At 35.9% G+C, this 22,781-nt stretch overlaps 1 protein-coding gene across 1 annotated transcript in view; it reads right to left on the bottom strand.

The window, feature by feature from the left end:
- Positions 1-1,259: 1,259 nt before the first annotated feature.
- RGS12 (regulator of G-protein signaling 12) overlaps positions 1,260-22,781 on the bottom strand; it is an 85,782-nt gene continuing 64,260 nt past the window's right edge. The window contains exons 11-17 of the mRNA XM_010292696.1: positions 22,269-22,342; positions 19,334-19,460; positions 18,285-18,381; positions 16,680-16,756; positions 15,999-16,152; positions 12,761-13,378; positions 1,260-1,912 (exon numbers count right to left, since the gene is read on the bottom strand). Coding sequence (XP_010290998.1) covers positions 1,548-1,912; positions 12,761-13,378; positions 15,999-16,152; positions 16,680-16,756; positions 18,285-18,381; positions 19,334-19,460; positions 22,269-22,342 — 1,512 coding nt within the window. The 3' untranslated portion in view covers positions 1,260-1,547. The remainder of the gene's footprint in view (positions 1,913-12,760; positions 13,379-15,998; positions 16,153-16,679; positions 16,757-18,284; positions 18,382-19,333; positions 19,461-22,268; positions 22,343-22,781) is intronic.

Here is a 22,781-nt window from a genome sequence, read left to right as displayed (position 1 = left end):
AATGGATTTTAATTTTATTTTAATTTTTATTTTTCGAAGGACAGCTATTTTCATAGCATATATCCTCATTCAGTCACACACTGAGTTGAGCCTAATGTTAACAAGTGTTTTCCTCAATATCGAGAGCAAAACCACTTATCAGCAGAAAAGAATTAAAGTATTAAAGCTAATGGGTGCTGCGTCTATTTATATCGCTGGAGCATTTGATGTATAACCCTTAAGATTTAGGAATCTTACTTTACTGTCATAACATCATATGTAACTCCTTCTTGTCTTACAGATTTGAGTTTAAGAAACTGAGTGACTGCCTCCAGTATTCTCAGCCATTCAGAAAATTCACAATTCTTGGTAGGCTTTAGTAAGAAGGACCAAAGAAAAGGTTAATGAATAATTACTGTAATGCATTAGACTTACTGCCTGTGTGGACTTGCAGTCTAGGAGCTATGTGATATGACGTTTTGAGTCTCACAATAATTTCAAAGCAGTGAACCACCAGAAGGTCTCAATATAGACACTCAATAGTGTTTCACTTTGATGAGCAGAGGTCCAACGCTCTCGTTTCTTCGTGTACCCTTTGCTTGTTCAGACTCATAACCTCTTCTGAAGAAATGGGAAAGGAAGAAAAGGAGCGGATGGCAAAAGCAACATGTTCAGTAGTATTAAGTACCTTTTCTTTCTCAAAACTCTGCCCAAGGCTAGAATATTGACTGAAACTAGAATCAACGACGAGAAGAATGAGGGGCACTAAAACTGCTTATTGAAAGAGCAGTAACAAAACCCGCCTTCCCCCAAAGCTAAAGCACACCAAGAGCAGCGATGAGGCGGGACCTGGATGGCCCTCCCATCACTATCCAATTAGTAGATACATTTCTGGTAAGGAATCATCACCAGCGTTGGCTACGGGAGCAGCTATTATTCCCCGCGCAGGAAACTCACAGCTTTTTTTTTTTTGCTTCTTACTTCTTGTATAACAACAGTCTTGCTGCGTATATCCATCCAGACAATGCATTAGACACGACTGAATTCCACCTGGACCTCTTCCCAAATGTTATGAGACAGATAGGAAGATATTAAGAAAATAATCCTAATCTTTTCACACCAGTAACTGATTTTACTTCCACTTCAAAAGTCTACGGACACACAGGGAATCCTGCAGACCAGGAAAAAAGCATTAGAAGATTAAAGTGAAATTATCTTAAATAAAAAGTTTGCATAGGGGAATTTAAAGTGAGTTTGTCTTTATTAAAGACAGGAAGGGTAGGGGTGGAAATAATAATTGTAATTGCACTGTGCAATGGAATCATCCCAGGGAAAATGATACAGAAACGGTAAGGGAACAAAACCAAATAGCTCAATACTTTCATTGGAATATTATTTTTTCATTCTATGGGTTCTAACTCATATCAGAAGAGACAGTCTGGCAGGCTCATTGAAGGCAACGGGTACTGAAAAGAGCTTATAACTTGCAGAAACATGTCTCTAAGGCATATCGCCATTGCTGCCGATGCCAAGCAAAAATACCAGAACTCTTAATAAAAAACAGAGATTTAAACAAAAGTAGCTTTATACTGATTCTCGGTGCCCTTATTCTTCTCACTCTTGACAGTAATCAGAGATGGAAGGTCTGATGTCCTATAAACTCCAGTCCTCATCCTCCCTTGGCAAGATCTCAGTTCAGAGACGTAACCTTCAAAGCTGAGGTTCCCTTCAGAATCGTCACAGGAGCGTGTGCCAGTGTCTTCCAGTTTGACTCCGTCCACATCGATTATCCTGTTTACAGGGAGCTCCGCACTGGGGGTCTCTCTCACACCAGGAGGATTAGAGCTTCTGCTGGTCTTCGCTTTGGAAGAGGTTTTCTCGCAAGAGTTTCCTGAAGTCCCTTGCGAATCTTTTTTTTTCCTGTGGTTTGCACCTAACAGAAGAATTAAAAACAAAAAACACAAAACAGGAGAGTTACATATCTTCTGGCTTTGGCATTTTTCAATATTGCAACCTCCTCTGAGGTCCTAGTGGTAGGCAGTCAGCTGGGATATTCCTCTGCCTCACTGAGACTTACTGATGTACCAAGTAGGTAACTAAACAGTAGATCTCAAAGATTAATGCAAAATATTAATATGTATCTGTCTTAATTTAGCATTTTTCAGAGTTTTTAAAAAGACTCCATTAAAAATAACTACTTGGTATTAATTCGTACACTTCTAGAACAAAAACTCTCACACCAGCAAACCCAAAGGTGAAGGAGGACAATACAGAGCTTCCACCGGGGCAGAACAGGAGATGTTCCTTCACTTGAACTGGCCTCCAACACCAGATCCTTGCTGAGATATTATTTTTAGCTGGCTAGAGATTAACTCTCTAGCAGACTAAGAAAGGATTTGAAGTTGCAGTTCACTGTCCTGAACGGCAACCAAGCAATTGTGGGCCACGGTTTACAGGACAAGAAGAAATAACTTAATCTGCTGAAGGGCTTTAAACATTCAAGAAACACCTGAGTTATGTGTGATTGAAGTTTCTTTTTGGCGTAGCATTTCTAAAATCGCGGTTGCTATTCTCTAGAACTACTCGTACAAAGTGGTTACCATCGCAAGTTAATCCTAGATCAAAACCTTGAGATCCCCAAAAGGACGCAGAATGAGTTGATTTCGTGATTCGCACCACGGTTATGGACGTAATTTCTGTAGTTGAGGTGCCCACACCGTATTATCAAAAGGGGAAAATTTTGCAGGGAGAGAGAACTGCTTTTATCAGACCCACTGATATCCAAGAAAACAAAATAGAAAAACTTTCAAGGCACAAAGGCAGACCTGAATAAGGACTTCCATTTCACATTTAGTTTCTTTTTTGCATATATACCAGCTGGTCTTTTAAAAAATACCATCTTGTCCAACATACCTTACCTAAATAATTTTAAACTTTTTGCCACAGTACACAGGTCTGACCAGCACATTTAGCCGCCAAATCCCATGAGACTTGTGTGGTCAAATCCCACAGCTGGCTTGGAAATCTTTTATTCGTGTTTGTTCCGTAAAGTGATGTGTCCAGTGTTTTTTGCAAGAAAAATAGATTTCAGTTTATAATCATCGTAAACTTTTTGATATGAAGAAGGACTAAAACGGAAATGAAAAGGACAAAAAAAGCAACTTCATACTGTTTCAATCAAATCACTCCAGGGTCTTCTCAGGGGTTAAAGCTTTCTATTTCATGAAAATAAGTTAAAATTCTAAGTAATGAAATATTATTTTAGCGGTTTAGCTACAGTGCAGCCCCACATTAAAAACATGGATATTCCACATCAGTAACGCTTGCCTTGTTTCACATCCAGAGGAATTAGTTCAAAGTCCAAACAAATGGGCTGAGGAATAGCAGAGAGAAGGAAGAAAGCTTTTTCAGCCCTGTTAGCCCAGCACGACTCCAGCCTACTAAATTACAGCTAACATGTAATGGGAATATATGATGTTTAATTTTTACACCTTCCTACAGCAGCCGATCATTGGCTTAATTTTAAATAGTTTGCATGGCTGTGGTTTAAAATGCTATTCTTCTATTCTAAAATGTTTATCTTACATGAATTGTACTCTTGATCTTTTAAATCCACTATTCTATGCCCTTTGAGGAAGATCTCTGATTCTCCTTTCCTGTTGGTTTAAAAGAGATATTAATTTCTAAAAAGCCATACTAATGATAGGTTATACCAAATAGTTTGCATTGACAGAGCCTGAGTAATCCAGCAGTCTTAGTATTGCAAATACATCCTTCTACTGAATGTAACGTAAAGGAGGAACTTTCATGGCGGTGTAAGGTCTCATGGCTCTGGTGACTTGAACTACACCGAAACACCTTCCACAGTCAAAAGCTACAGCCTGCATTAGCAGGGTGCACCAGGCGAAAGAGCTGGAAACGCCTACTGAGCAATGCGATGGAGGGTGTAGGTATTGCTGTATTTATTTGGTTGCTAAGTCTTTCTACAGCTAAATATAAGAAACACCATGAAGTCTTGGAATTACAGTGTCACCGAGTCACCGCACGGCTTGCAAAATGTCTAATAGGAACAAAGCAAAAATAAGGTCGGCGTCAGCTCTCGGGCTTCACAAGACATAAGCCCATCTGAAGAGGAATATATCCGTACTATGGGCAGTTTTCTCTATTAATGCCCTTCTCAGGAGCAATCCCACTGAAACATCTAATAAATTACTGCTAGAGGCAGGACAGGAGCAGAGACGGTCTTATCTAAAATACTGGTTCAAAAGAATATGGAATTACTAAGGGATGTTACTGTGAAGATGATTTCTCTTTTCCTGGCAGGGTAGAAAAGATCTTGGCTCATCTACACCAAACAGAAAGATGATGTCAAGACTAGCACTACACTGAAAAAATATATTGTAATGTGCTTTTTTATCTCATTTTTAAAAACAAAGCAATTACGAAGCAAGGCTATTTAGCCGAAATAATAGGAGAGAGTCCCAAAACCAGCTTGTGTATAAATGTATCCTGCAAGTTTTAAAATAGACTCAAAATTTGCATCGTACTTAGTGGAGCTTTACAATGAGGCTTAAATGATGCCTACAACACTTCTCCACTGGTCTCCTCCCCATTTTCTCTTTCTGAGTAACAAATACCTGAGCAGAGTTAGCTATGCAAGCTGCAGAGAGCTGTCACGGATAAAACTTCTCTTCACATATTCTTGCACTGAAGTGATGAAAACCTCTGCGGACACCCTGCGGATTGCTTTGCCTTGTGTAAAGTATCTCAGGAATGATATTACATTTTCCCGAATCTGATCTGTCCAATGTCCTTCCTAACTTCAGATGGGAAAAGAAGCCCGTTCTTAGAGCAGTCGTTGCACAGATTAATTTCCATGCAGACTGGAACAGCGTAATCATGGCTATTGGTAATCTCCGGCTCCCCTACTAGGCATTCCACACAGCTCTAAGGGAATTTTCATGCGCATCTGACTGTGTTAATATGTTCCAGCTGCTTTAAGGATGGGATGATGCATGTCTTCTGCTGTCTTCAAACTGGAGATCTGCTATTTTACAGACTCTCAGCTAAATGACTGCTTAGAAGGCTAAGCGCACCGGTCTGCATTTCTCAAAAGGTTAACGACGAGGCAGTGTTTTAGCTGATCTCCTGATTTCCTTTACCAACACTTCTCTTTTTCTGGTACTTTGGTTTTGTGTATTAATTTTATATTTTTATATTGTTTCTCTACTGTAATTATTAGACCCATTTATTTTCAATGTGCCAATTCCAGTTACAATTCACCTGGTAAAGCATCTTTTAGGTCTGATCTGAAATTCAGCATCCTTATTTTTGAAGTGATCAATACGCAGTCTAGTTCCATTCACACCATATTTACCTTTTTTTATAAAAGCAAGTAGATGCTTATTAAGTTTCACTGTAAGAGATGAGCTCTGTATTGGAAGTCCATACATAGTGGATTTCACGTACGGCAGAACGTTAAATTCTATTCCATCATTTTCCCAACACCACTTCCATATAGACAGACCTCTTCCACGCAGATTCAGCATTTCACTCAGCATCCTAGCTTTGCTAAAACCCTACTGCTCTTGGCATTTACGGTATCGATGGCTCTCGGTTCTACTGACAGGTAACAAGGATACTCTGCGATTTCTACACCGTCGATCCCAGGCATTCAACTTCTAGTGTCAGAGAGGGTCACATACTCAGTTAAAAAGAATGAGCTCCAGTTTAACCATTTTGTGCTGACTTACAGCAAGTGAGCATCTGTTTGAGGGATTTCATAATACTTCTAACTCTTGTGAAAAGAAATCGCCAACGGTTTCAGCAACAACTCCTGGAATTGGTTATTTACTGGCATGTACCACCTCCAAATGCAACCAGTCATTTTCAGCCCCCAAATTCATAGACTGGTGTGTTCTTTAATGCAGGAGAATGGGCAGATACTGTTCTCATTTCTGATTCATACAGCATTTTTTTATATGAGGCTATAGGAAAGGAGCTTTGCGATGGTCACTTCTGCAGTGGTGTTCACTTCCATGTCCTGGAAATGTTTCAGTAGGAGTAACTCTTGTCCTTAAAATAAATGTAATCTGGCAGATTCAACTCCGGAAAAGACACTTCTCTCTTCCTGTCCTAAACTGTTGTGAAATGGTACTTCAAAATTTTAGGCTTCCCAGTTGTAGATTCTTTTAAGTGGTGGATAAATGACTTCAACTGCCTGATGTACTGTTAGTACAGTAAGCATTTATTTTTTTAAGTTTGTAAAGTGATTTATGCTTCTGAAGGGAGAAGGATACTTTACATCTAAAATTTAGGATTCTGCAGGTTAAATTCCTTTCAAAAGTTTCCTTCCTTTTATCTCTTAACTGATATAATACTGAGGAGAAAAAGGATTTAATCAAAGGTTCCTACTTCAAGTTTATGCTAAATCTTTTGAAAGGAAATTTGACTTTACATGCTGTATTTCGCTTGCATGATGAAAATCCAACGGCAGCATATGCTCAGTGCCTTGCAATCTGACCCAGTACCAATGAGGGCATCAGGCTCGGAACTGCGTTGTCCTACAAAGCAGCAATACTCTGCGTTACCAGTCTCTTTACTTTTGTCCTGGGAATTTCTAGAATACATTTGCAGCGTTAAGTTTAGAAACACAGGGTGGATAAAAATTCTTTCATTGCCCTCATCTCGAAAGCATTCACAAGAAGAACAAAGCACAAAATATGATTTGGAAAGACAACTTCTGAATATTACATAGAAGAGGGAGCTGGTACGACTACTACTGCTCACCAGTGGAATATATAATCGGAAAAGGAAACACTGCAAACTGCGTTTGCTGCAGGCAGTGCCCTTTGATATACCTGGCTACAACAGCTGCTGAGGCAGACTGCACACAACGACATGTAAAAGCCAGGAACAGTCTGAGAAGAAATAAAAGTTTGGAACTTTGATCCAAAATGACATGCATGCCCTCAATAACGCTGGCCAATTTGCTTAGATTTCTCTTTCCACTGCTACAACTGAAATAATTTTCAGTTGAATACTTTCCAAGCAACAGGCGTGACAAAGCATCTCTGCAACAGCCTACAAATATTCAGCCTTCAGTTTGATCTTCCAGCATTTATTGTTAACATTGGTTTTGCTGTTCCGTCAGTAGTCGGTAACAGGTTTAATTATTGCGGAGAGTAGTATGTTGCGAAAAAGTGGATTGAATTACTTGAACCAGTTTTAATCTGCCATTCATTACGTTATTTTTCAATTAAGAAATTCCAAAATGTGGTTTAGCAGAGCTACCAGTTACATATCAACTAATAATTCAACTAAGTTCATTTCATCATGCAAATGTTGTCGCGTATTTGAATAAATCTGGTTTTAGCCCGTGTGCATTTGGTTCAAAGAGCAGCTGTAGTTCTTCTAACATTTTATCTAGTCAGTGATAAAATTTGTAATTCTCTCTAAAATGTGTATCTTGCTGTTTGATTGAAATAAGCTTACATTTCAAATAATTATCCCTCCAGGCCTGCCTTCCTTCCCTGTCGTCTACTCTTAACATAACTCTCCTTCCCCTTTGTTTATTATTGATCTCAGTCGTGTACTACATGTATTTCTCCCATTTAATCGTGCTCTGATTAAAAGAGGATTAGCAGATTCTGGCCTTAGTATTACTGGATCCCCACGAGTACTTCTTTGTATTGATCCAGAATCCAATTATCTTCTATAAAATTACAAAGAGCCAATAAGGATATAATTACCGGCAGGACAAGAGCCTTTGTTAAAAATAATGATTTACATTGTTTTTACATCTTTTAGTCATAATCCCTTCCTTTTCTTAAATTTTTATTTCATTTATGTTTTCATTTATGTGGCTATCTTGCTTTGCAGAGAAAACACTGCTGGATTTTCTCTAAAATATGTCACATCAATTAAGAGATTATGTCAAATACTAATTACATAAAATAATACAGAATTTATTACAAAATCTAAATTTTAAACTTACTTTGAATAGTTGAACATATACGTGTGATTGTTTTTAATCTCCTTAACTATCACAAACTTTATGGCACTTGGAATTCATTACCCTTATAACTAAAAAGTTTAGTAGCCAAAAAGGTGAAAGTCACAGAAATACTGCTGATATCTGATCTCTACGCCTTGGTTGCAGTGCACTGCGTCCTTTCTGCGAATAATAAAAAAAGAGCTGCAGGGATTTTTTTTTTTTTTTTTTTTTTTGTCTTTGGGAACAATAGCCAGCCCCAGGCTCTGAGAGTCCACCCTGCATTTTATTTCTGCAGAATTTCTCTTTCAAAGCAAAAAAATCCTAGCACTGGTACTATCTATCCCATTTCTGAAAGAATTCTTTCCAATAAGAAAGGAAGCAAGTTTATTTTGAGGATACAATTGCCCGCCTATTTAGAAACAAAGCCATATCTTCAGAACAAATTAAGTAACTGCTTATATAGTCTACATTCACCCTTTATCTTCCATAGCCATATTATTAAAGTATAACTCCAGAGAGTTCACCAAGCTTTTATTTTCCCTAGCTGGCTCTCCATCTTAACCAATGACATTACATACCTACTAAAAGGGCATTTTGAATAAACTCTTTATTTGACTAAATTGCTGAATCCAGTCTATACATCTACTTAAAAAAATACCTTCTTACTTGGTAGGCAGTAATTCCATTGACTGTAATTCTAATTTCATTTTAAGAGTATCTCTCATCCTAAATGCAAAAAAAAAAAAAAGCAAAAAAGGAATTTTTTTTAATAAGAGAAGGAAGAACAGTTTGATGGAATCAAATCTACAGTCCGTGCACCTTCCATCTGGATTTCTGCGAACTGTCCTATCTAAGGATGAAACGGTACTCCCTGGAAGAGCCCCACTGCTGCCAAGACTAAATGCCCATCTAGTGTGTAATAGAGGCAACAATCACAGCGAACAACTTGCAGGTCCCGGTGGAATATCGCTGAATGAATGACCTGGTGCAAGGCCTCTGGCTTGATATTCACAGCTCTTGAAGGGACTAAAGGTTTGAAGGCTGCCTCTCCCACGACCAGGTATTTTTCACTTGGGTAATGAAGGTGCCTAACCCCTTGGGAAAAACCTGACAACACTCAAAGTACCTAGACTATGCCATGCAATTAAAAAATAAACCCAAAGAGATTAAATCACTATTTTAACACTTTCAAAAACGAATGCATCACTTGAAGCCGATGACAGCATCCAATAATTATTTCTTCCACAGATGGGTACCACCACCATTACATGTAGAGACAAGAAGTAAGCGCATTTCAGAATTAGTGTTCAGATTCCAGAAACTTTAAAAATTCCTGATTTTTAAAGTGGGAAATTTGCCAGAGCTAGCAGGCTTATTCAAAAATAAAGACATTTTCTTCTTGATGAGTAATGCAACTAGAATCAGTAATGATTCTCGTATTGCAAACTGATTTGATATGTGCTTCATAGCTAAATATTATTAGAGTATAAACACGTTTCACTTATTTAAGGAAGCTAAGATCTGTGTTTGAAAAACTGTTCTCAAAAGCTCTGAGCGACGCAAACCTAATTTTGCTGTTTTCCCTTATCCATATTTTGCTTCCTAGATCTTCAAATGAAAAAAACCCTCAGGAGTTACCCGTTACAGGGATGGATATTGGCCTGGCTTTGCCACGACAGTCTGCGGTTAGAGAATTGCCCCCTGCAGAACATGAGGGACTCCTTCATCCCCCCCAGCCCTTTCCCCAGCGTAGATAAACCCAACGTATAAAAGCCCAATGCACAGTGCCAGCGTACATGTAATTTGTCTTTACACCAATGTGAAACCAAGATTATAGATCACTTTAAATTATGTAGTCGTTATTTTTCTTTTTATCCCAACTTTTAAATTCAATGAAGCAATCGGAAATGCATTTTCCATTGATAGGAGATTGTGAATGGAGAACCATTAAAGCACTTAAAAAAGCAACCATTATTAATGATTTAGTCCTTTGAAATATCAATTATTAACTGGAGATAGTTTCCAGCACTCCTTATTATAATTACTGTGCATTACTGTATAGTCTTTCCATGCAAACTCCATGAAATCATGAAAATAGAAAAGTTGTTTCAGCCCAAAATTTTTCCATAAAATCACTGTTCTTTTGTAGAATACAGTTCCCATAAAGTAGTAGTGTACTGTGAGAGGAGTGCAGAATAGAGTTAGTGTGTGCAATAAGGTTGTAGCAAAAAAGGAAGGTGTTCTACATCTTTCTTTTAGAGTTTTGTTATTCCTCGACAAAACAGATAAAATCCGGTTTGTCACAAAGTTAAGAGAAACAAAGATTTTAGATTTGCAAAATTATTTTTTGATTATTTAAAGGTCTCTCATAGGTGACTATGACAGAACAATAAAACACAAACACCAGTGAAAGTAGAGTAGACCAGTTGGAATACATGAAAATTAAAATCTGTTTTAAAAAATTTAATATAATTCAGTATGTAGGATATTGGTTATTTGTTGTGGAAAAGTTTGAATAATTTTAAAAGGGGAACTGCTACAGGACTTTGAACTGCTTCATTTTCTTTCATGGAGGCCCACGACTATGTGGGAATACAGTGACTTTTGGAAAAACTACATTTTCAGCCCCCAGGACACAATGAGACCTAGGTAACAGCACCACAGGCCTCTTTGCAGTATTTTTTATTTTTATTTAATTTAGGCTTCACAGTACTGTTATGTAGGACCCATCCCTAAGAATGAAAAGGGTAGTGCGGTCTCCAGCACCCATCCAACCCTTCATTTCTTACCCAAGACTACCAAATAAAGACGTTGTTTTATTGTTTACTCCACATCAAATGAACTGAGATCACCAGCTCATTTCTGAAAGGCCAGGGAAGAATTGCTTTAGTTTAAAATAAGAAGTAAAGTAATGAATATAAAGTTTAGCCCCAGAACCCAAAGACAGAAGAGACTCTCCTTTCAGGAGTTCCTGTTACGACTCATTTAAAAGAAATCTCCTGTCTTATCTGCCTTCTGGTGCACATGTCAATGCTATGGATTTCACATGTGACCCATCAGCATCTCAAGACAGCATTTGCCCTTTGATATCCAGATTATTAACAGATATAACGTTTGCCAACTTTGTCTCACGGTAATTGCTAGTTCATATCTATTAACCTGTTTGTTTTTAGAAGATAATTTCAATTAGAATTCTTAATCCAGGACTGAAAGAACTGTTTTTAAATAATGAAGAAAATCAAAGCTTAAAACCAGTTTGCGTAACTAGGTCTAGAATTTATTACTCCTGAGAGAACAAAGATACAAAATACATGTGAAAACTACACAAAGATTTCTACAAAGTAAAAAGTAGAAAGTGGGAAAAGGGAAAGCTACAGTTCAGTGGTTACACAGAAATGTATGGCATGCATTCAAATATTGTAAATTCATGAAGTTTTTTTTAAGTGCAAATGGTTTTTTTTAACAGTTTTCACTGAAAAATATGCAAATTGATACCTATGTTGTACACTTGTCATATTATCAGAAAGACACCAACACAAATCTATGCATATACACATCAATATGTCTGAAGTACATTTTGTGGTTTTGTTATTCGTAGGCACTGGTTACAAGTCTGTTCAATACGCAGTTTCAGAAATATAAGTGGTAGCACTTATAGAACATTTCTCAAATACTACTAATAAAGGAATTTGTTTTTAAAATACCAAGAAGATGAAATAATTTGCATTGCCATTTATAAGCATCCAACAACCGAAGTAGTATTTACAAATCATCAACCATACAGATAAAGAACAGTATCAAATACTCTGTGTAAAAAGATAAATAATTAAAATGTATATTCCCACATCACAAAGAAATGTGATCATACAAATTATGGCACCATATGCTTGTGGAACATCAAAAATAAATGTAGCACATAGATACCTCTTCTTATATTTTACATTAAAATGTACAGTACAATGACTGTAAAACATCAGTGTCACAACACCCACCGTCTTCAAACTCTTGTTTCTGGTAATAGCAATTATTATTAGAGTCCGTGTTTATAAAGAAATTCCACACTTCAGCCTTGGGCTAATATTGCTCTGTTATATTGCTAGACCATGAAACTTACATCCTAAAAATTGTTACATATTTTCTTTAGAATTATCTAATAGAGCTATTTCACATGTGAATATTCTGGGAGAAAGTGTGAAAGATGCAAACTATTTCTCTGTGTAGCAAAGTACAGGTTAAAAAAACCTATAACATTTTTATTTTTAGTCACAAATGTCTAATGTATTAGAGAAATACTTTTTAAATTAAGGTTTATCCATTTCAAATTTTAATCATAAACAGTACTGCAATTTTCAACACATAACTAGGGTTCCTGCTAAAGCACTTAAACTTCCAAACCCTAATCATGTATCTCATTATGACAAATGGATCAGAAAATCTGGAACGCAACAGTGTTATGCAGCTCAAAATGCTGACATCCTGTTTTGTATTCCTAGGATAAAGAATGAGATAATTATAGCATATGGAGGTATTTTAAAGGTTTGTCAGCATGTGTCCATTTTTGGCCACATGCCAAATCCAAACAAAAGTACGTTGTTAAAGGCAACCAGAAATATTACAGTTAGCACAGACTAAGGCAATGAAAATTTTTTTTTTTTTGCCCCTGTAAAAAAATTAAGGTGCAGAGAGAATTTTCTTTCTTGTTTTAATGGGTGCCAAATACTGATTAACAGTGCCAAGGAAAAGTAGTTTTACATGAAAGGAAAGACTATTAAAATCTAGAAATACCTGAATTGGATCTTTGATATCCAGATTTTTCCTGATTACCTGCAAAAGGAGTTGGGGGTGGATAGTTGGCTTCTGTGAGTTTACTGATGTCTGACGGTGGTGTTGGTGGTGGCGGTGGTAGCAAAGTGCTGTTAGGGCTACTAATATCTCCTTCAGCCACAAGAGTCAAGTCTGCCACATTCTCATCATCTACCATCTGTATGCCTTCAGCTTGTAATTCTCTCGACTGCCTTTTCCATATCGTTGCACTGTTTTCCTGTGCATGTGGAATTGGAGACAATGGAGTATTAAAAGGAACACTGAAAGTCTTCTGACCATGGAGTGCTGTCAAAGCAGATTTATGTTTATTTTCTGAGTAACCCATTTTCTTAACTGAATTTTCGTTAAAGTTTTGTATGGGCTCCTGTTTTCCACTTGGTGATGTGCATCCATCCTTGCCATCATTTTTTGAAACTCGCTTGTTGAGGCCTTTAGGGCCTGCGGGAGTAGATGAGGATGGTTCTGGTCCAGTGGGTGGTAAACGAAGAAAGTCAGGAAGAATAAGATCTTCTTTCCTTAGCAGTCCACGTTGGTCATCTGCTCTGTTACTTTGAGCTTTGGATATGAGTTCAAAAAATTCTATTGGGGAAAAACCCAAAATTGACAAGTTTTTGTCAGAAATTGCAATGTCATTAAAACGTAAATTTTCAGCACATTTATTTTCCATGAAGATCTTCAATTCTTTCAATGCTGCCTTGAAATAAGATCCCATGTTAATTAGGAACTTTTTCAATTGCAGCAATGTTCGCTAGCATCACTATAATTAAGACCATCAGGATTGCTATTGTAAGAGTTTTTAGAACAGCTGCAATTCACTGAGCCTTGAACACATCTTCTATTTTATTCAGCCAATAAATCTCTACACACACAGAGGATTTTTTAATTCTTTATACAAAACAAGGCTCTGGTCTTACTGACAATGGGTGCATGTTTTTATATTCTGGACGGGTCTTACCCATCTTAACTCAAAAATAGCCACGCCACTTGAAAGTTCAAAGACTCAAAATGTTGCAAGCTTCCTTATTATATAGAATTTTTCTCAGTTTAATAGTATTTTATCACAGTTTCAATTCACGGTGTAGTTTTAATCCAGGATATTATCATCACAGGGCATGATCAGATGATGATTTAAGTAACCCCATTTTACTTTGCACTGCGATGAATCAGTAGCACGTAAGTAGTCAATAACCATCAAAGGAGCCATTACTAAAAGCGATGGGGCAGCTTTTTTTATAGAGTTTTTAACACAATTGGAAGTGATTTTCTGATCATGTCCTTAATGATGTCCAATAGTTTAATATGTTTCTATATATAAATAATACTCATAGTGAAACACCACTGTTCTAGAAAGTCTCAAAACTTGGCAACAAGAAACTTATCAATCATAAGCCAAGAATTATACCACTCCTCAAAAAAGAAGCATCACAACAATAAACAAACTCTTTGGTACAAAACATATAAATATAAAAATATGTAACTCTTAATATAGGGTCTCTGCATGTCCTAATGTTTCAAGAAGAGAGCATTGAGACTATGGAATACTAAAGATGCTTAAAAAGGCCATCTCCAACAGATGAGTTAAAATCAATAGTTTCAATCCCGCTTATAAATACTGTTTGAAGCAAAAGCCATTACAAAATAAAGCACAGAATGCTAGTATCAGTTTTAACTTAGCATAATATGAAGTCATACACTTGCACCTGTATGACTTTATTCCTAATCCTCTACTCATATTTGGCAGGCTTTGGAATGTATCTGTAAAAATGACTTTTTAACATGCTTTGTCAAACACCATAAAATCTGAATATAGCCAAGATGGAAGCTTCAAAATGCTTCTTATTGCCAAAGTTTTGCAAAATGGCAGTATGCATATTAAAACATGCAACATTTCTAATGTGTGTCATACAAAAATGTTCCTTTCTGAAATTTCAAACTTCATAGAACAGTTGTTTGGTTTTTTCATTAAAAAACAGTCTACAACATTTGGTACGTATTTTCCGAACTCGGACAAATTTCACAAAATTCAAAATAAAATGTGAAAGCCTCGAATTCTGAAGTTTTCAAATTATGTTAATGTTTTACTCAGCCCTAGGAAGAAAAATGAAAATATTAAAATATGAAAAACAAGTTAACAAAATAGCAACAGAAAATAATTTAAAATGCACTAATATTTTGTAATAACACTCATATTAACAAACATCTATTTTGCAATAAAAGTTCTAGTCACACCATTTTTTTCCATTCCAGTCAGTGGACATTTATACACAGATGAACATTCATTTGCTGTATAACTATGCATAACCAGGTTTTGAATATGCATATTAGGTAACATCAGCAGTAAATTTTAATCTGTGGGTAAAAGATGTCCTCTGATTTTTTTCCTACTTGGGAAGATCGGGAGGAACGTGTAGGGCTGACAAGACAGGTAATTGCTTCACTTAATGCCCTCGGGCAGAGGGTGGTATGTCAAGATTTCTACTGCTACATTGTTTTTATTGCTCTCTCCCTCATGGACATCTTTCTCTAAGAAAGCAAATTCTCTTATGAGTTCTTTTCCAATGATATCACCAAAACTGTTAAGATGTAATTGAAGGTAAAAATGGGACTCACAATATACAAGATTACCAATAACCTCTTTGCTTATTTCTACTTCTAACCACCTTTTCAGGGCAGGCTACTGAATGTAAAATAAGCTTTTACTCTTGTCCATCACAGCTCCTCCACAGTCATCAGATTGTACTGCCCTGACTGTAATAGATTTTAGCATAAAATTTTCCAAAATTCTTACCTGAGTAGGTTAGGGTCTACACCACTGTGCAGAATGCCTTTCAGTGAGTTAAAGACTCTTACGTAAAGGTGAGCAGAAAGGCAAGCTTCTACATGGCTTGCAAAGGGTATTGAATGGGATATTCAAATGCAATTGAGCAACTAATTCCTTTTTGTTTTACCTGGAATTAGGTAGCTTTCACTTTTGAAAATCCCACTAGGCACCTACCTCTATCTTTAGGTATTCTTAAAATTCTACCTTCAGCTTCAAAAACTTTACAATTCAAGCACAGTATCAACAAAAATGCAAGGATCATGACTATGATCTTCACAATGCAGTATTAAACACATGGTACCTTTTCCCACACAGATACAAAATTCTAATTTTTCTAAGACTACTTATCTTAATACATAAACTATAAAATTCACATACCCTCTGCTTCATCCAAATTTATTTTCTGACATTTTTTTTTCCCAATCTTTGCAATAGAGTCTTCTCTCTTTGACAGGCGGACTTCCCTAGCATTTTTTCCATTTTCGCCTTTCATTTTGATAGAATTAGACTTTCCTAGAGTTCTTCCCTCTCCCTGCATTAGAAGGAAAGTTAAGGTACTACTTACATTTAGGCTACATCATTGTGTACATAATATGGTCTAAGAGAGTAAAAAAGTTATTTTGTAAACACATTTCTCTAACACCACCGCAACAAATGTTGTTAATCTTGATTATTGCAAAGAACATTCATCCCAAAAATGTATAAATAAATATAATATAGTTTACTCTCAAAGTAAAGAATTCTTCAAGAATTCACACTACAAAAAGGGCTTTTTAATTTCAGGTAATTCAATCATTTTCAAATATAGATAAGCCAATGAGACACGAAACAACAAATAATACAACACAGTGAAAGAGCTATTTGATTCATCGTAAAGACAAAGTTCTCACAAATAAACGCTGTTTACAGTGGAAAAATATCAGATTAATTACAGTTATAGTCAATCTAGTTACATAATTTGGCTGATTCAAAATCATGGATGAATGCAGCTTTTAGTATAGAATTCCAGAAGGAAGCAAAATATGATCTAAGGGACAAAAATCATTGCAGAAGACTTACAGTAGATACTTGATTTCTTGAAGTAGTTACAGTTGCACTCTGTTTTACTGATGCACCTTTTTGTTTATCTGTAAACACTGAACATAAACATACCTTCTATAACTTCAGATTTATAATTTCCCAAAGACGTAATATTTAAGTGACAATGATGCACAGAACAGGCATTTTACTTTAACATTTCTCAAACATGTACTCAGAAAATAAAGAGTGAGCACAGTTGATACCCCTAGTACTTTTTAGTCAAAACCTACCAACAACCTCCCTCTCATCTTCAAATTTTTTAATACTGGCAATACTTTTAAAGTTTAAAGATGCTGAAGTTTCATTTAAGTTGTCCTAAATTTTCCATTGATTTAGATTTTTTTAGCTTTTAAAATCTCAGCTAATAACTCAGTTTGTAATTCTCAAATTTAGAATTTAAACAAGGAAATAAAAAAAAAAATCAGCAGAAAAAGACCATTGAAAGGTCATGTTGAAACTTTTCCAACCTGTTTTGTGCATCAATTGTTTTCTAGACATTGCCGTATCCTCCTTGTCTACTCTAAGCAACTAAATGGCTCCTTCAAACTACATCTGCCTACAACAAATATGTTAACCAAAGACTGAGCTGCAAACACAGAATCATGGCCCTTTTTCAGTGTTATATTGCCACAGAATCAGCCTACTGCTAAAATGATCCTCTATGATTTAGGCTTTTATAGCAGCTGGCAGCACACAGGATTACAGTTTTTCTTGTAATCCTTAAACTAATTATCTGTGAGAGTATTTAGATTTATGTCTTTTTTCAAAATGACAATTTGTTCCGTTTTCTAGAAAAATGACAAATCTGATTCTCCTCAATAAATACCTCCATCTCCATTCTCCTAGTTCTTCCTCAAAGAGGATCTCTGCTCTAAGTCAATTTAATTTAAGCACATCTAATTTCATTTTTAAAACTAAGGGTTCTGTATCTGTAAGAAGGTCTCCTAGTGAAACTGAACCTTTACTCTCAAGGCTGCTTACATTAATCTAGCATGTTAATTGTGCCAAAAGATTGTCAGCTGTTCTGTTGATCAACTTCTATTTTTCAAACTATTTTGTCCCAGGAAATCACAAATTATATCCTTTTTGGCCTTGTCTCCAGAAATCATCACTTAAAAGTGGAGATGTAGGCTCTGCTACTTCCTCATGTTAAAGGGGGTTAGCATAGCAGTATATATAGCTGCTGCACAAACTGCATCTGTTTTAGTTACAGACAATGTTTCTTTGGAATTAATTGCCAAATTCACAGAAGTTATTTGGCATTTTATTCTAATTATTATTCCTAGGCACTATATACCTAAACAGGTGTGTGGATCTATGGCTGAGTGCAAGTAAAGTATTCAAGTATTAATAGTGCAAAATTTCCTACAGGAACAGTAAAGTACTTTGTATCAACATATGGGTTTAATCTTCTATCTTTAGAAACTGCACTCCTTTTTAGTTAAAAAGACTGTATGCTACATGTGACACATCCAAACCTAATCACATTTATGCTAGCCTTTGCATCAACAGAAGAAACTAACCAAAGTCAGGGTTTATGAAACTGACTTGACATTACAAATAAAAGCTTTTATGCCAACTTACCTCTGCCCTTTGTTGGCTCTTTTTCATCTAGAACCACTCGCTGACCATCCAGATTAGATATAGGGACACCAAGATCAAGTGGTTCCTGCTCACCATTCTAAAGTCGGATCACAGTTTGTATATAATAGAGAAAAAGCTGTTTTCAGAACAAATTTATGCAGCTTGACACGTTTTGAAAGAAAATGAGCAAAGCACTTTCACACTTCAGTGTAGCCTCACTGTATCTTTCTTCTACCATTCTAAAAATGCTTATTCCATTTGTGTATAACTACCTTGATTACAATGAGTGTAGTGAGTATTTATGTGTGGAGAATGGTATTTGGGGAAAAGAACATACAAGGAGAAAAAAACCATCCAATTTGCAAGCATGCACAAATACTCTAGGACCATTACTGTGTATGTTCAGAAAATCATATTTTTCAGAGGAAGTTTGAGATTATTTTATATTGTAAATCGGTGTTAATTTTGTAATTTTATTAGATTAAGTTATCTTTAAACCAACATGTTTTTCAGTTATTTTAAAAACATGGACTGGTTCAGCCAAGACAGCACACATTCTAGAAATACCACAAAAGTAACTTTCCATTCCTTGATATTCAGTCATAATAGAATAGAGAAAATGACAGCCAAGTGTTTAGTAGTAGAGAAGTTGAATCAGTGTGCTTCCACAGAAACTATCTGCAAGGAGATTTGAGGCACCTTTCATGATTTCCAGGATAATGGAACAATAGCATTAACTAATCTCAATCAACTTTTCCTGGCTAATTAATGGGAGAAGTTGAGCTCTGGAAGAAGCTACGTTCAGGCTCTATTATTTAGGATGTTGGATTTATTCTGAAGGAGAATATAAAACAGATGCAGACTAAAGCTTTGAGGTAGTTACTATTAAGCATAATGATTATGACTACTATGCATTTTCATCTCAACATGTAGCTATAAATACAGATTTTAATGTCTAATTATAAGGATAGGAATAATTTCAGTGACTATCATATGATCTTCTTCAGATAAAAAATATTGCAGCTTGAATTACATCAAAAGATACTTACTAGTCTTGCCACAAGTTCATTAAGATTTAAACCATATTTTGCAACCACCGGCCTTAAGACCTCTGTTACTGGTTTGGTGGGTTTAGCCTTCAAACCAACTGATCGATTGATTGGAACAAGATCCAGCCTGAAACATATCAATTGTAACATTAAGTATGAAATATTCCAAAAAACAAAACAAACAGAATGTAAAATCCAAATAATAGCTAAATTACACTACAGCTAGTATACAGCTGAAACTTCACTAGCACAAATCCAACCTAACTGGAAGGTATAAAGCATTTCTAATATGAGTAAAACCTCCACTGTTTCACTCGCCAGAGGTGAGTGAAGGCATGAGCCAACCTAATTGCATGGTGATCCTCAGACCAATTAGATACATTCCACAGCACTTTCATCTTTACAGTGACATTGCTCTGACCATTCTGGTCCAGGAGTGCTTCCAAAGTGACTCCATGTCTGTACTACAGCCTTGGATGCAAGAAAAATATTTCCTCCCACTTCCACAAAGCGAGACTCACAATGTCCTATTCAATTACTTGAGATGCGCTTGGACAGGAATTTTTATTTTTATTTTTAAGCACAAGAACAAATACAGCAGAATTCCAGATGACGGTAATTTCTGGCTAGATGCCACAGTATCGCAAAAAATTGCTGTAAAAGAAACTTATACGTGAAAGCTGTAAAAGCAATTCAGTTGGAATTTAAAGGATAAAGACGTCCCCTCTTCAGAGTCTATTATGCAATTTTATATAATTTCATCAAAATAGCAAGAAAATAATTAAGTAAGAAAATTTTTTCAAACCCAAACAACCATTCCCTTTATGTCTATTTCCCTGCACAGAACTGTGCCTAGTTTTGTTTTGTTTTTTTAAATGCTCTTCATCTGTGCCCTGATTCCTTCATAACAGCCACATTTGACTATAATGGCACTGTAGTATGAAAACAAGGGCAGGCTTATTACTAACAAAATTATCGGAAGAAACATACATCATCAGAAGAAATTAAAATTATTGGTGATTTTATCAGTCACGATTAAATATAAACCCCATCTTTTCTCTCACGCAAATTACTTAAATACAAGATGTTTAGTCTTACTAACTTTTCCCTCCCACAAGAAACCTGAATAACTGAAACTTTGTCTTTCATATTTTCTTTGAATACAACAGCTACTAAATAGAAATAATAAATTTTAATTATTGACTGGTAATTGACACAGAAGTGGCAGGCATTCAGGTAACCAAGTATATCCACATAATATTTTTGTCTTATGTCTGAAAATATTCCAAATATTTGAGAATTTTTGCTTACACAGTGTCTACCCACAGAAGGAAATAATGTAGAACATTTCTACACTTTAATTAACACACAAGTAACATATGGTACTGCCTACTTAAAGTTCCTTTTTAATTTGGAAACTCAGCAAACTCGCACCTAATAAAAGACTGCTCAATCTCAATTTTGAAATTGAATATGCTGTACCATAGTCATTAATCTGAAGTACCCTTAAATAGAAATTAGCCCTACTTCTTAAAGAAAAGTGACATAAAGCCAAAATGAAGAATGCCTGACAAAATAAATTTTCGTCACTTCAAAAGCGCAACTCAATAACGTAACACAAACAGTCTACTTCATTACTTTTTCCTGAAATAATTATTCCAGGAGTTTTCATAGCACTAGTTTGGATTTTTAGAATTTAGGAACATTAAAACATTTTCTGGCATTTTGGAAAAAAATAGAAATAGATTATTTTTTTAAATGGTATCCTATAAAATAATATTACATAATACTATATATCTAATGTACTGAATTATATTATACCTATATAAATAATAATATTATAACTTTGACTTGTTTAAGATTCAAGGTTATAAATCTATACTCAGATGAACTTATATTTATGTAGTTAGTCTTACTGTAATCTGTCAATTAGGCACATAATTACAGATGTAACTGAATGGGCACATGTCATCAATAAATATAACAATCTTACAGGCCTGATTTTTTTTACTGTGGCATTTAGGATTAGACTAGGACACTTGCAGTTCAATTTCCATCTCATTCTTGTGCTGCTTCAACATACTAAACAGTCTCTTCCTGATGTGGAAGGTCCCTCTGGGCCTGCAGATCTGTCCTATACACTTGTTCACAACTGCTTCAGCGTGAGCAGTTAAGACATCACAGTAATATTTAAAAGTCCCTAGACTGGAACATTGGCATCAAAATCCCACTTGTATTCAAGAGAGCAATCCAGAAAGCTTCCTCTTGCAGCACGTAAAACTTGCTAGGTGCTGCTCTCCTCAGTTTGAAATGTTCCTGTAGACCCATATTTCTCCCACAGAACCCTTCCCTGGTCGCCCTCATCTGAATTACCTTTTAGAGGTACGCCAGTATCACCATTACCTGTCGAGGAAGCACTTAGCAGCTGGCTCTAAATCTAAGGGATATTGGTGCTTAAACGTAGGGCAGGATATCTAACTCGGGCACTTGTGTAACTCTGAGAATCCCCATGCTAAATGTGTAACTCTTGCCTAAGTGTTATTGCAATCTAAAGTAAAAATGGACTTTTACTTTAATAGAAACTCAATCTGTGAGTTAACTGCAAGATGTGGAAGTCAATCATTTGCAGTTACAAATGTTAGGTCACCTTCCTTCTTCACATGAGACTCTGCTTGATACTAAGGCCTATTCCTTCTAATGTGCCTGCACAATGAATGGGAACCTTAGATCCCCAAATGCTGGATTCTGGATTACAATCTAAGATATTGCATTGCATGGATAACTGGATTTTTACTGAATTTAGACAAATTCTTTTCTGCATGAACTACCGTTCTGCTGCACAGATAACTGACAATATAATTTAGTGCACTTACAAAAAGTAAAATGGAAAATGGGGTGGAAAATGCTGGAGGAAAAGAGTATTTTTGACTCTTACCGAAATAAAGTGCGTTTTTCTAAACGTAGGTCCCGAGACTCCAGGATGCTACTGTCTTGGTGCAACACAAGTGGCTACAGAGCATTATGTCAGGAACAAAAGACGAAGCAGCAAATTAATTTTAAAATATGTAAAAATGAACAAGCTGAGTGGTTAAAATACATTCAGGTAACTCAGAAAATGTTTAATATAGATTGTATGCATTCTAGTGGATATTCATTTACAATACGCAACATGATTAAAGTGTATTTTAGTTTGGCTAGTTGTGAGACAATGACCAAACTTCAACTTCCACTGGAGTCAGCACATACTCAGGAACTCAGTGTTTTAAAATAAGCCTAGGTACTTCAACTTAAATTATTACATAGAATGGTACATTACAAAACACGGCAAGTTAACAGTCATTAAAAGATTTAAAAGAACAGGGAAATAACTATGCACATTCATTGATTTTTGTCCTTGCAATCATCTAGATTGATCATAAGCACAAATTTAAGACAGTAAGTATTTCCC

The sequence above is a fragment of the Phaethon lepturus genome, unplaced genomic scaffold (genome assembly GCF_000687285.1).
Source record: "Phaethon lepturus isolate BGI_N335 unplaced genomic scaffold, ASM68728v1 scaffold19318, whole genome shotgun sequence".
Classification (NCBI taxonomy): Eukaryota; Metazoa; Chordata; class Aves; order Phaethontiformes; family Phaethontidae; genus Phaethon; species Phaethon lepturus.
Note: the sequence above shows the minus strand (reverse complement) of the source record. Positions and strands in the feature narration are given on the sequence as shown.